The 15,606-nt window shown below is 40.0% G+C and overlaps 1 protein-coding gene across 2 annotated transcripts in view; it reads right to left on the reverse strand.

Moving 5' to 3' along the window:
* The window catches only part of LOC135945287 (tRNA dimethylallyltransferase), a 117,178-nt gene that overhangs the window by 13,015 nt on the left and 88,557 nt on the right, over positions 1–15,606 (reverse strand). For both annotated transcript variants that reach the window (XM_065492879.1, XM_065492878.1), the window contains one exon: positions 4,577–4,692. In XM_065492879.1, coding sequence (XP_065348951.1) covers positions 4,577–4,692 — 116 coding nt within the window. The remainder of the gene's footprint in view (positions 1–4,576; positions 4,693–15,606) is intronic.

The raw sequence follows: 15,606 nt of genomic DNA on the forward strand, positions 1-15,606 counted from the left end.
TGCAAAGTGATTTGCGCTCTCTCGCAAACACGTAATACGAAGGGTCATCGTCTGCCTTGTTAGGAATTGAGATAGACGGACTGAATGGAGTGAAAATTGATGTGTTAAGCTTGGCAAGGTTGTTGGCTCAAAATATTACGGATGCGTGAATTTCCACGAATTCAGTTTCCAAAAATGCCTGCGTCACTATTTCCTCCATAATTTATTTTTAAAAATTTCCGCTAGCACAAATTAAATGAAATGAATGAAACGCAGGATTATGAATGATTCCCCTAAACAAAATGAGCTAGTTTAGGCTTGTTTTCTATTTTACTACTGTACGTTCAGCTCATAAAGCGGTGCCAATTTCAAATTAACATCCGCTCAAGTTAATTTTTGCTGGGCCTGCACAAAAGCATTCATGTTTTACGGCCGTGAATTTGGCGAATAATTGTAAGAGATCGGACGCAGACAGCGCGTATTAGCACCTAGTTTCGCGGACCAGCGGGAAACGTGTATTGTTACATTTTCCTTCCCGCATACACATAATTGAGGCGGGGAAATTAAAAAGCATGTTCAGGCGCGTCGTAACGATGTTGTAATGCCGAGTTGAAAATTAACTCGTGCGCACTCAAGCCCGAAAATTCGCGTGCTGCAGAATTGCGCAACGGCGGTGAAGACGAAAGTGGTGGAAGCGGTGGAAATTAATTGCCATCCAGTAGCTAACGATTAATGTTAACGTATGTCCGCGAATTAGTTCTGGCAGACAGAATAGAGCAAAAAATCTGTTCTCAACACGGATCCATTTCAGCTATGATATTAAATTCCTAAAAATCTATTTAGACTCTTTATAAAATTTAAATTTCTTTTCTGCTAACTTGAGAACACGGTATTTTACCTTTTATAGTCTCGAGATGCAAGAATAATTAGAATTTCTCTATCTGAAATAGTTCAAAATAAAGGATAGATTTTTTGGCTTTTGAATTTTTATTGTGTTGCAGAGAGTTTTTTTCACAAGTGTTCGCGATTTCAAATCTTGTTTAGCAATAAGAAGACAACCGTTTAGAACTGCTATATTTATTCTGAATCTTTTGATTGTGATTCTGTGGCTAAATCTTTTGCTAATCCAAGGTCTGAACGGCAAAAACAAATCTTGGTCCAGTGTTAAATCTTGTACATGATATCATTTTTCTCTACAGCCATCCCCTATTAGCCCATTAAACCGCACAGAGTAGAGCTATATGCTGTGTGTTAATTTGTATTATTTTAAGGAGTTCCAGAGTTTTCTAGAATCCTGCGAAGCGTCCATCACGTCTTTGGGACTTCGGAGAAAAAGGAACAAATTTGAAACCCTGCTCGGCTGTCATTAGTCCGTCGTCTTTTGTTAAACAAATTTCCCGTGACCAAGTAAACGGTGCCAAATTTGTCACTGTCTCCGTCCGGTGGGCAGCCAGTAGAAAAGGAATCCAAAGATGCGGAGCTGAGATAATGGAAGGGAAAAATTCCAAGGCCAGCCGCCACTTTCTTCGCTTGGTCTGGCGGCGGCGGCCGCCGCCGAACTCGCGATTTTCCTGTTCGCAGCCGCGCCGCCGCCTAGCTTTTCGAGCGGAACGGACAAACTTTTAACTCTCTCGTCGTTGTCGTCTCCCTAGCTTGCACTCGAAATGCATCAAGGCCGAACTTAAGATGCGGTCTATTATTAGCAGGAAAATAGTAACGGAGGAGAGATCGGTTGATCGGGAGGCGAGCCTAGCCGAGCCAGGCATTTGTGGTCAAACGTTTTCTCAAAGACTATTGTTTGTTTATTGCATGGATCATCAGAGCCACAGGAAATATTTATAAAAGACGTTCTACTTTGTCTGGAGAAAGATAATAATAGTGCTTGAGAATTGCAATATACACTTAGTTTGATGACTGCATATTCTTGCTAAATTTCACCGAAACCCACAGCCCGGGATTTATAATTTATTTAAACAGTCGCAAAATTAAAGATAATATACATAAAATTTAATAAAACTGCCTATTGTTATCATTTAAATATAAAGAGCAAGCAGCACGGAAATATTCATCAGGTTGCACTTAAGCTGAAAAGTATCACATAACGAGTGGGAATGGCAATAAAAGTAAAGAAAGGTGTCACTTGGCTCGGCGGCGTAAAGTGTCATTTAACGCTGACCATCGGATGCAATAAAATGCACGGAATTTATCATTAGTCGGCAGTAAGCTGCACAGCCAATCACGACTTGAATCGAATTCAATAATTCAGCGCCATAAAATTAATTCCAATAGCAATAAAATTTAACGATTATGACGATAGCGATGACAACAAACACTCGACGGTTGGCGAGCCCGGACACCAAAACTCAAACAGATCGTCTGGGCAGAGGATTATATAAAACCAGCCAGCCAGGCTTTCCTTCCCTGCCCGTAATTGCGTATATCGGGTTTCGCCAGCCGAACACGGCATTTTCATTACGGTTCCAAAGTGCAAGCCATGCATGCAAAATCTGCAAAAATTCGCGGTGCTGCAAAAAATTCAGGACCGAATCCACTGAAAAACTGGTTTTCGCTCCCACCGTTGCTTTTGTTCGAGTCCAGGCATGAGCAAAATCAAAGAACAGAAGAAATTTGCGAGTGAGTGTATAGTCTCAATAAAATAAAAATTCTTCTAAAACTTTCAATATCCTCATACAGCCATTTCGTAGATTTAAGGGATTCAAGTACCTTTCAGTCAAAAACATTATCCCGTTTTATCGAGGGTCACCAAATTTGATTTTTTTCTCAGCTATCTGTATGCTTATCTGTACATTTAAGTTAAGAATACGATAATAAATATATTTTATTGCGCTCGTATCGTGGATATTTTGGCGGAACTCGACCAATAAAAAGCGGCTCGCTTAACTTCACGCCTAATTGAACTGCGGAAACATTTGCATGCCGTTTTAACATGGGCGCTCGATTTTCGAGGAATTCACGCTGTCTGCGCTGGAAATTGAAAGCATGACTGTGTGGGTCGTGTGGGAAATTCGTGTGTTATTGCTTGTATTGAGTTTTACACTTCAGTAGTCTCTCAAATTTCGTGAGAACGCACCTGCAGGTGAATTTCAGAGTTCCTGTCAATAAGATTTAAAACTGAAACGGCCTTTTTCAAAGTCAGAGAAGCCTAAAATTGATATCCGACCCTCTGTTGTATATAAGCAGAGGAAGGAGGTCCATTCACATAAAATCCTGCGCCGCCGATATTGAATCGCAATTTATTTTCGCGAAATTCCCACGCACCGTGTGTTGCCTCTTGTGGAATGGGCACCGGCACCGCCACCGCCAGCGAGGAATATAATTTTCTCGTGTCTGGTGGGTCGTGCCGATGCATTTCTTGAATAAAAAGCACACACACATGCGGCGCATACCGCGATTACGTGTGTTCAGTACATATGTACGCGAGAGATGCTTTAAATAATCGAGCCAACACCAAGGGCACCGAAGAAGTGCAACAATGAATAATCCCGCCGGCCGGTTTTTCCATATTTATTGCCACGAGCAGCCACTTATCTCGCGCATTAATAAAACACACCGCGACAAATGTCGTGCTCATGCCGTGTAAATCTCTCCAGGGTAATTTTGCTGACTTTCAGGCGCAAACAGGCGGGCACCGGGCGTAAAGTTGCTTATCGCCGCTTCCGTAGCCTACATAACAATACTTTTAGGATTAATTCTGATAAACAAGGATGTCAACTGCTACGAATTCTGTGTATCGCCGCCCACAACTTCTCACCAAAGAAAAGCATGCCTATATATAGGCTCAAATTTTTGTGTTAAAACGATGCTCAAATTACAATATTTAATAGGGTAAAAACTATTAAAAATTCATTCATTCATCCTTGTTGTCGGCTTGTCTCTATAGTACTATTATTACACTTTTATCCTTGAAGACCGTGGAACAGTCGAGTTGGAAGGGTTTTAAAATATTAGTAAAGAGGAAAAAACAAGATTGATCGCTCTCTATGCACAGTATATATTTTTTTAATTTTAATTATTCCAATACTGGCCGTAAATCTTGGAATATCAATAAAATGAAATTTATTAGAGCTATATGTGATGCATAAATATTAAGATAAATGGAGTTCTTGAAGTTACAGTCGCCGAACTTCGTCTCAGGCGAAAATGAAAATCGCGAGAGTCGTGAGGGTGATTGATGGATGAAGTAGTTTGGCGTGCGGTCTCTCAATCTTGAGCTAATCAAATTATCCGCGCAGCGTTGTCTGCACGACGGCTTTGCCTAACTCGATAGAGCGCAGCTCGAATTGCCGCGAAGAACTGTTGTTAAAATATTAAATTAGCAGAGCGAGCTGAATTTTTCGGTCCGGAAGCCAGTCAAGTGGGCGGCTCGAGGATTTAAGTGCGGCTTTCCTGCACTTTCTTTGTGGCAATACGCCTGCAAGTGTGCATGAACTTGAGCGAATGCACTTCCTATTCTTTCTCCACTCGCGAATATGAGAAGCAGTGCACTTTTGCGCGTTCCATGCGATTCTCTAGATTTTAAGTGTAAAAATGGGTGGTCAATATGCTCGGATTAATGGAAATAAAAAGTGGCTCTTACGCTTCACTTGACAGTCTCTCAGCGTTGTACTTGGAGTGAAAATCAAGGAGTTCTTGCAGCAGTCCCTTCTCAATCATTTCATCCACCCGCTTATCCAGATCCTCGTCAAGCACACCCTGTAACACAAATTAAAAATGTTAATTTAAGCAAACCTCGTTTTCCAGACTTTAAAATGACTGAATTTTAATTGGTCTTCGCCCTATTTAGGAGCTAGGACTGAAAATTTTGCTTATTCGGTATCTATTTCGATAAAAATTGAGGAGAGGAATAGACAACAAACACAGGAATTTTTTTATCTTAAAATTATAATTTTAGTCACGATTTCCTTTCAAGGCAAACATATTCATTCGAGAAAAATGCTCCAACTTTCCAGTTCCAAGAAGTTTAAGAACTTTCCAGTTCCAAAAAGAACAAGGGACGTTGCTTATAATAAACCAATCCCTCCAAATATATTTCTCACGAACCTGTCCTCCCCTCCCCTCCGTTAATTACTGTGCCGCAAATCCTTAAAATCCTTGTCAGAAGCACATAGAACCATCAAAAGTAATTTTCCAGACATTTGCATGTTCAACGTATGAATTCAGTCTGAAAATTAGTCTTTATTGTGCTTCACTCAACGGAACTGGCCGAACTATCACACGTCGCATCGTTTTTACCCTCGAAAGATAAAGCATTCATCGGCAACGCCAGGATATGGGAAACACGCAGTGCGGGTTGATTATTTACATTTCACTACTTCATCGATACAACGTTCCGTTGCATTCAGTTACGTGTGTCTGCAGCGGCCGCGGTCGATCCGATTATGTTTGCTATTATTAGTCGGCCTCATATCATCTCCCGACAATGAGCAGAACGAGCCTTTAAATTGTCAACGCAGCCAATTGGGCGCGATTTATCGCAGGAAGTTGAGAGCCGGCGGCTGCAATCAAAAAGAGATCATCTTTCTCGGGCACGCCGGCTAGCGTTTATTGGCCAAGAACACACACTGCACGTTGCTTTATCTCGCATCGAAATAGACTCTGCACTGGCAATAAAGCACCAATGATATAAAAACAAGAGGGCAGCAGATAATTTTACTCCAATTTACGACCCTTCTTTATTTTGGGTTGCAAAACATGTCACTTCTAAAAAGAATAATTATTCTCTGGAAAAACAAAACAATTTGTTTAGAAAATAGACATGCTTAGTAAGCTTCTATAAATTATCGCCACTATATGGGTGTTTTTTTAGTTCCTCCTATCGTTTATTTGAAATTGAAAGCTCTCTTCTTCCGCGTCTTTCTTAAATTGAGATTCCCCTTTAAGAATGAATAAACCCTAACACTTTATGCGCCACTATCTGTCAGCCACCTCGACACTTATCTCTTTTCGATAAGCGCACTTGGCAATTGGCAAAGTAATCAAGAGGCCGCAAGTCAAAGAGCCGAAATTGATAAAATTTGCGCACGAAGAGCATTGCACGAGTCAAAAGGTCACAAATTGACGCCTTCCTTTTGCAATATCAAGCTCGAATTCTAATTCTTTAAAATGATAATTGCGCCAGCAAAAACCGCAGCTAGAGAGCAGTTCAAAAGTTATCTGCCCTTTTCTCCTTGATCTTTCGACCAATGAACACAGATCAGTCGCAAATCTGGCTGAAGGATGCAAGCCTTCTTTCATAATATTTTTCAGAAATTACGATGAAACTGAGCAATTAGATTTAGCGCAGGAACTTGACAGCAACAAAGAAAATGTACCTAAAGTCTTAAAATCAATGCTCATTTCGAAAGAGATGAACCGATCAACAAGGTCTATAATTTTAAAGGGTAGTTGTAAAAGGGAAAGGATGATTTTTTTTATTTTCAATCATTTTCAATTATAACCAGCCCGTTGGCTCGCATTGTTAAGGCACTCTCAGGAGTGTCAAAGCAATGAGAGGTATTTGAGCAGTTCGGAGATCTAATACTGGCTACCCAATGTCAGAAATGGCAAAAAGTGGTTAGTTTAGTGACTCGAAATAGTCGAAATGCTCAAATTGCTCAACGGGCTGGGAGGCGCACCGGCGCCGACTCGCTACTTGCTGGTTTGCACCTTTCCAGCATGCGTGATTTGGCTTCACGGGACAAATGTCTAGCGTTTCAATGCAGTCCTCGGTGCGGAGGCAAGTGGCCCTTGAGTGGGCTGGGTCCCTGTGCGGCCTGGTGCGCCCATGTTATCCGTTCGCGGTGTTATTGGGACCCGGGTTTCAGCATTCGTGCTAGTGCAGTGCGCGCCCTTCCCGGTCCTCCGGTCCTCGGACAGGGATAAAAAGAGCAAAAAAAAAGTATATGAAACAACGGAAGGATATAAATAATATTAGCCAATCAACGGTGACACCACATACGTTAGTAGACGATTTATGGAAACATTAAAGGCATTGTGCCAAAAAATAAACGAGAAGAAAATTTGAATAACTAAATACAAACTTGGTCACGGGTAAAGAATTTTTATTTCTTCCTTTTTTAATTTCGCTTTTCATTTCAACATCAAAGACCAAAAAACATTAATGTGCCAGTTTCAATTGATAAAGGTCTGCGATAAAATCGCATGAGACCAATTTCAAGGAGAAGTGCATCGGAACGAACGGTTGTAAACAAACTTGACCCGTATTTCCTAGTTGACGACGAAAGCAAAGCAATAACCTTTCGTCCTTATCGAGCAGCGGGCGGGCATTGCGTCAAAGCGTCGTCCAAGCGGTGGTGGCAGACCACACCGGACAAACGCAAGTCCACTTCCCTAAATGCGGGCGAGTCCTTCAATCGTTGCATTCGGCGCGCGATTCAGCTACACTCCTGACCTTCGCACGCGCTGCAAAAGAGCTTGTTGTTTTTTCAACAACGTGTGACTCTGCTGTTTTGCTGCATGCCCAGCTGGACTACGAAATACAAACTCTGCATTCTACTTTTCAAGAAGGGAGATGCAGACGCGGTTACGAAACACTCGCTCAACACAACAACAAAGGATTCGTGCTGGCTAGATGATTATAAAATTAATAAAAAGCAATTCTGATCAACGAAGGCATGAGTTCTGGCCTAGTAAGATAATTTAAAATCCCAAGTGGTTGAAATAACGCTGTCAAGATCATTATCATTTTTTATGAAAAGAGAATAACGTTGTTGTTATTATTGAAAATTCTAGTGCTACAAACAGAAACCTAACACTCTTGAATTCAGTTGCATAACTGTTAAGATGACACGGGACATATTGAGGGTGTCAATAACTCATGAAAAATAGATTTTAAGGAGGATTTTTTCAGGCGCTCAAAATACATGAGACAGTGTGCACAAGAGGACTGTGATAATATTTTTTTTCATATACTTGAAATTTAAGATGTTAGGAGAAAATTCAATTTATAATCAGAATTTCAATGATTCCCCAGAAGGGTCGGAAATATCGCTTATTTTATTTTTGCAAGCAGAGCATTTCGTTTCTTCAGTTTCATGCAACATTACCCATCGTGGTTAATTTTCATCATTTGCCAATTGCTTAATAATTAGGTAATTTTTGAGCTAAAAGGAGAAAATCAAATTAATATTTTGAATTGGCAACAGTTCAATGCAAAAGAGAAATTGCAAACCTTTTAATTTTAAGAACTTCAAAATTTCCAATTCAATAATTGTTTGTTCTTTCAAAAAAATTAAATATTATTATTTAATGTCGAAACCTTGCAGAGATTATAACTAGTTGGTAGGTAATGTAACCTTCAAAGAGGTGCTTAAATTGCCCTGCTGATCCGTAATAAACAAAATTTGAATCTAAATTGTGCATTACCTCATTGTTTCCATCCGTCCGTATTCGTTAGAGATGCAAAATTTGGCTCTCCCAAAGCATCATCAACTAAGCAAACAACTTAATTGCAAGTGTAAATATGCAAAGTGCAGGAATTCTTAGCATTTGGTAATTAACGTGAGATTTTCCTTGTTGCAAAGGCGCAAAGAACAAACTTCCAGCTGTGTCACCGGTATGATTTTATTTATTCAAACGATCCTTTGTGAGCACTTGACAGGCGACAAGAGTGAAATTAAGTGCTCGATTCGAGGAAAACTGTGTGAACGCGTGCAGCGACATTTACGCGATTTATATCACAGGTATACGAGAACTTGATTCGCAGCAACCTGGTACGTGTCTTTCCTCCTCCGGTGCAGTGAACCTTTGAAAATTGTGCCGCAACACGTATTTATTTCACTGACATTCGCTTCCCTAATTACCTTCCTGTACGTCCGTTAAAATTTTGCCAGGAAATGAATTTTCATTTTAAAAGTGAAAAATAAAACATTTTTGCCTTTATTACTAGAGTTATCAGAGCAAAAATTATTCCGATTCCGATGCCACATAGAGAGATTGTGTCAACCAACATTGTTATAAATTTCAGTGACCCCTCAAACAAAATCACTATCGCGTTTGTTTGATCAGCAGGCAGCGAGGAACGATCAAACGAATGTCCTGTTTTCCCTGAAGAGGCTCATTTCTCGATAAAGAAGAGGCACGATTGATCGAGATTTACGGCACCATTTGATATGACCGTAAAAGTGAGAGTGGTGAAGCTCCCATCACAATGCGAGACACCCGAGCCGATTCATTCAGAAGCCAACAGACGATCCCCGTTTGACAAATGCAGCAGCATAGAGAGACGATGATAGAGGAAAGGAGAGAAAGAGAGAGATGTGAAAAATATATAGCCACCAACATCTGCAGTTTGATGAGGGGCAATGGGGTGAAATTCAGTTAAAATTAATATTAGACTGTTACAAAAGTTTGACATTTTTGGTGTTCTGAGGTGTTTAGGTAATTTTAAAGATTCGATGACTATCAGTTTAAACTGGTCCCATGCATCATTACAAATATTGGTTGTCTGCAACATAAATTTTAACGTAAAAGAATAAATTAAGTGGCGCAGAAAACTAATTGCAAAATTTCAGAATGTCGCTGCCGTGGATGTACAAGATTTTTTATGAGAGATCTCAGTAATGGTTCGTCTCAAGGGTGAGTCCATCCCATAATAAATTTAGAAGCCCTTTTTGCAGTGTAGCAGTTTCACGGTAACAAATACTGCGTCCAACGAAGAAATAAAAAGGAGATTCATCTCGATAAAAAAGTTAGTTGGAACAAAGCCGTCTTAATTCTCGGTTGAATTTATAAATTACAAGAAAATCAACCTACAATTTTCAAAAGAGAATTGAATTAAATATATCAAAGCCAAGGTCTTCAGAGGAAAATACTTAAAAGAAAATAAAAGTGTTTGGAAAGTAGGGTAAAAGGGAAAGGTTTCCACAATGATGAGGCTAACGGAGGACAATAATTTTATTGGCAAATTTGTACTAATTTAGCCAAGTCTTCTGCGCTGCATATATAAACAAATCGCAAACCTCTTCCCAGTAATCATGTTCAAAACATAATGGAATAGTTGTCCTTATGTTTAGTTTATATTTTATATAAATGTTACTCGAATGCATCTATATTATTTTCTGATTCTGTTCTCTCCTAATTTGTCTTGAGAATGAAAATGGACATATCATATTGCAGTTTTTTCTATAAAATCATCCTATAAAACTAATTTCAAGAAGAATGGCAAAAGAACAGACAGACAATAAAAAATTATTTGTACTACAAGACATTTATAGCACAACAGAAATAATAAAAAAATTTGTCACACCCCTCTTCTCGCATCTTAGATCGCGCCACGTGTGTGTTGAGTCGTAATTCTTCTTCTCCTTATTTAATACAACATCTCGGGTAGCGAATTCGCTCTTTTTTCACAACATCCGGAGGCGGTAAGAATGAACGAGGCGGCAGAGAATCATTCATAAAAAAGCAGCTAGCTCTCCTCGCGCTTTGTGGGTTTCGCTGCTCTCGCTTTTCAACGTCGCGTCCATCCATCCCATCACTCACCTACAGGTTCTGCTTCAGGTCGTGCACTCACAGTGTTGTTGTGCCAGCGATTGTTGGCACTGATTGCGTGCGACGAGTGCGAATAACGAACCGAATTAGGGACGCGTCGTGGTCGTTGGGAGGAAGTGCCGCGCGCATGCAGATGTTCTCATATGAATGAATGAACCAACGCAGATTTCCAACTCTCTTTCTCTTTCTTTCTTTATTAATTCAATTCAACGTCTGTTGCTGCTGCTGCAGAATGCAGACGCTTCTTTCATTAAAGATGATTTCGCGCCTTTCAGCGCCTCCGAAAATTCCTTTGTTGCGTCAAAGGGCAGATTCCTTCTGAATGAGTTAGCTATGTTCCTCTGCTTGCATTTAATTAATTTTTATGTAAATTGAGATTTTAATAAAAATACTATTTTAATCACTAGCTTGAAAATCATTGAAAAAAATCTGTAAATTAAGTCAACACTGTCTCTGCTCAATGCGAATTCCAGAATTAGGCCAAACTGCCAAAAAATGTGAGCTGAGTAAATTGGAAACAAGTAATGTTAGTGCAGGGAAATGACTGATCTAAAAAGGTGATAATCTCATTTCATATACACAGCTTAGTAAAAATAGCGTTTGAGCTGAACTCGGGATAAATTTTCGCCGCAAAAAAATTAAATTCTAAATAATTTTAAGTTTAATTTTATAAGGTAATTTTGGGGCTATTTATTTAAGTTAATTATACCATTTTGGTTGATATTTTGTTACTTTGGGCAGTCGTTAGTTCGGAAAAAGCTCTGGCATATCTAGATGGTCGAAAGTATGGTTCAAAGATCCTAAATTGCTTCATTCATGCTTATTTAATGTTCAAACCAAAATTGGGAGCTCAGAAAATATTAGTCATCCATATGAATTTGGCAGCTCGTATTAATTAATTAACTGTAGAAACTGATAAACAAAATAGGTTTAAAAAACCAAAAAAAAAAAATAACTCAAGAAATTTTAACCCAGACCAGGATGGGAACGAAAAATAATTTATTTTAAAAAAACCTACTCTTGGCATTTCCACCGTATAAATATTAGTTCCGCCTTTTTTGTTTAATGACATTGAAGCTAAGCTGGGAATTTAAAATAAAAGCCATATCAAACATCTGAAGCATATGTCACACTTCCGGCGCCAAATCGGCGCGATTAATGGCTAATTGAGTCGAATTGAAGAGAGAGAAAGAGCGGGAAAAAGCACAAGCCGCGCATTCCACGGCAGCGCGTAGTTTTTGCCGGCGCGAAAAACAGCCTTTCCCACGATTAGCACTCACTCAGTCCAAGTGTAGTATTCGTCGCAGCGCGATCAGCTGCTTTTTCTAATTTGACACGTGGAGCGCATTAAAACTAATCGAGGCCTCTCCTACCACGCGGAGAGCCAAAAGAGAGCCTAGCAAGCAAGAGAGAGAGAGGCACACGCGCCGGCAGCAACGCGAAGCGCCACTTTCGGCAGCAGGCCAACAAACAACGAGGAAAGAAAGGCAAACTCATTCTGCGGCTAATCATGAATGTGCCGGCACCAGAGGAAAAAAAAGTTAGTTGTTGCAGCAGCCGACCGGCGAGCAAAAAAGAGACGGGCGTGAAATTGCGACTTTTGGCCACTTGGGACACCACCGAATCTCGAGTCGCATCACCAGAGGAAGCAATTTGACGCATAGGGTCGCGAATTTGAGCTTAAGGAATGAAATAATTCGATTTTATCAAAGTTTTCTTTAATTGATTCGCATTAAATTGTACCATCGCTAATTTGGGAGTTGCCAATTTGCCTAATAAAAACATTTTGCAAGAAAATGTGTTCTGAAAAGCATTAAAAACGTTCCGTGATTACTAAATATTTGGCTCCAATTTCTACTAATGTACTACCAAGACTGTGGACCACCTTGCAAATCAAAAGAACTCACAAGACAATTATTTAGTGGAAAGAAAGTTAAAAAATAGCTTTCCACCTTTGATTATAATCTGTTTTAGTTTTTTGCAACATTTCCCAGACGAGAAATCATCAATGAAATTTACAATTTCTATTGAAAGATAATAATTACCCAACCAGCAATTTAAAATAGTCAACCCTCAAACAATAGAAATTGTTCGCCAGCTTGTCTACAGCTATTAGAGGTTTTTGTCTGCCTCGCTCCGTGTGGCCGAAAATTTCGATGGCGGTAAAAAGCGCGCAAGCATTCGTCTTTTCTCGATGCGGTCCAGCTGTTTCGCACCGAGCGATAATTTTCGCTCAATCTGACCTAATTTCGTTTCCGTTATCTCCGAATAAGAGTGCGCGAGATAAGCGCACAGGGTCACCAGGGTCGCTAGTACGAATCCGAGAAGAAGGGCTTCCCCAATACGAAAGGGAAATCCGTCGCCAACTAAGCAGGGGCCAAGGAAGGTCACTTGGACACTGTCGCTTTTTGTCACGACAGAATTCATATCCAATGGTATTATTTCGAGCTTTAAATAAATTAGTCGGGGGTATTTTTTTTTAAAGATAATTGCTTCTATTGCGACCAGTTCTTTTTTAGTTCAACACAATTTTCATAAGGCGCGTTCATGCATAACCTGCTATTTGCTTCTTGCCTTTTAATGGTGTAGTTTTTCTTGCTAATTTTACCTGTTATGAATGAATAACAAGCTTGAATGTTACATTCTAATTTCTAGAAGCTGAATGAGATTTGAAAGATGATATAATTGGAACCTTGAGTCTACTATCGGCCACTTAGAAAAGTAGCGAAAAGATAATGGCTGTAAAAATTTCCTAAGTAGAGATCTCATTGGATTTGTGTCTGTCATCATGGCGTGAATGAATTTCAGTGGTCGAAATTTTTCGATTCATCAATTTTAGAAATTTACGGAGCTTTGAAAAATAGCTATTATTTCATACTGACTTTAAAATTAAAGTTTGGTTTAATTTAAACAGAGTTTTGTTCGATTTATTGCCCATTTTGACATATTCCACGATTTTCTTGATTGACATCGCAGCAAAGTGCCATAACTACAACCAAAATGCTATTTGTTAAATAATAGCATCCCAACAATTTCTTTTGATTAAATTAATTTTTAGTATCTTTAAATTGGTTCCAGACCAAACCAATTATTTAAATTCATCTTCCAGAAAGAAACGTTTTTAATCTTTAAAGCTCATTTCTTCAGCTTCCAATTTAAACAATAACTTGTGCCCAATCTTTAATCTAACTTGTAATCTAATTAAACTATAATATAATCTAATTATATAATATTGTGGTTTGTATCCCGTTCCAAGATATGATCACTGTCTAGACGCATTTTAGGACTTGTACACGTGCGAGTATGTAAAATCGCATATCATAGTTTCTAATCGGCCACGGCGGCGGGTCCAGAGGTGGCAAAATTCGCGCGCACATCGCGTGGCAGCCAGTTCGCGCCTGATTCGCAACTAACTGTAGGCTCCACTCCACGTGTACGAGTGCTTTTCGTGTGCAACTTTGTGTCCGTGTGTGTGTGCACTTATCACCACTGATTCGCGACGGAATATTATACACACATGTTGAATGTGTGTGCGTGTTATTTGTGTCGCAGTCGAATTTTTCTCGACGCACAGCACACGCACGTGTCAAGGTTGGCCCGGCCTATTCGTGGTGACGTCCACTTTGATAGCAGCAGCTAGTGCAGCTAACGAGCGAGCGAGAGAGCGAAAAAAAGAGTGCGTATCGGCGTCGGCGCGTCGACTTTTTGCGCGTGTAGTTCGACATCGCGAACCTCGAACCCCAGCTGATAACGAGCAGGCTTAAAACAAAATAATTGCCTTCGTTTTTTGTGACCCCCCCAAAGATTTATGAATTTCAACGGAACGATTTTCAAATGGTCCGTGTGACTTGACGTTTTAATTTAAAGATCACTCTGTGATGGTTAATTCGTATTTTTAAAACGGGCCTTAAGTCTTATATCAGAATTTTATTGCGGAAATGAGATTACTACTTATCTATAATGTGCGAGTAGAAATGTTCCCACACACGCTGGAGGAAAGGCAGTGCGAAAAATCTCTCTCATAATATAAATTTGAATACGTAAATAAACAGACCCAGGGGCGTCTCCAGCGAAAGGAAGTCCGCCGCTGCGATAGTGCTGCATGCAGTGACCAACCAAAGGATTGACACATACCAGGAAAAACTCTTTTGTACGGCTATTGCCGATAAACAAAATTTCATGATAAAATAAAATAAAGAACTGACACTGACTAATTTCGAAAGTTGTTTTTACTGGTGTTACTGATTTTGAGGGAAAACGGCGTAAAACAAATTTAAAATTTCTGAATAAAATCAAGCAGTCCATCGCATTTGGAAGCTTTAGTGAACATGATTTTTGTTCAATTCACATTTTCAGCTTTTCTGACGGCAATAAAATATTTGCTGCAGAGCCCGCAGTATAAAAAATGAACCAAAAAAATGCCCTCGTACTCATTCACTCGATTCGTAATCTCGAAATCCATAAAAGCAGCGCGAGCAGACTATAAAACAACAGTTTGGAAACGCAAATTTTGCTTCACGAAAGGCGAACTAGATTTTTTTCAATCCGGTCGGGTTGCCTTTCGCCGCAAGAGCATTCATTGCACGCGGCACTCACACAATAAAATCCGGCTGCTGAATAATTTCGCGGGCGGTCCAGCTCGCGTTTCAGCTCAGTCATGACCTAGCGCGTATGTAGTCGATGCACTTGACTCTCTCGCGAGCCAAATTCCAGCGCTCTCCACGTGCATGACACACCTTCGCCTTGCCGGCCGGCTCGCGCAGAACCGCAGCAAACCTACCTCTTTCCTTTCCCTGGACAAATTTTGTCCTGGTCTAAAAAAAGCTCAACCCGACTTACGAACAGTTCAAACTCGTGGGTAGAAAAAAACGGGCTCGTGCGGCCCCGCCCAGAGTGTATTTTTGATTTTGCTGAAGCAGGTCCATCTATCAGCAGATAATGTGTCATGGTTCGACCTCACGTGGCCCTCAATGTGCGAATTTTGCATTCACCTCCTTCCTCTTGTGTGAGAGCTGGACGAAAAATAAGTTTCGCGAATGCAGTCAAAGATATCTCGAATATTCGGACTGTACCTGATTAGCGTTAGAAAAACTAGTTTCGCCTAATCTATTCAAA

Source organism: Cloeon dipterum, chromosome X (genome assembly GCF_949628265.1).
Source record: "Cloeon dipterum chromosome X, ieCloDipt1.1, whole genome shotgun sequence".
Taxonomy (NCBI): Eukaryota; Metazoa; Arthropoda; class Insecta; order Ephemeroptera; family Baetidae; genus Cloeon; species Cloeon dipterum.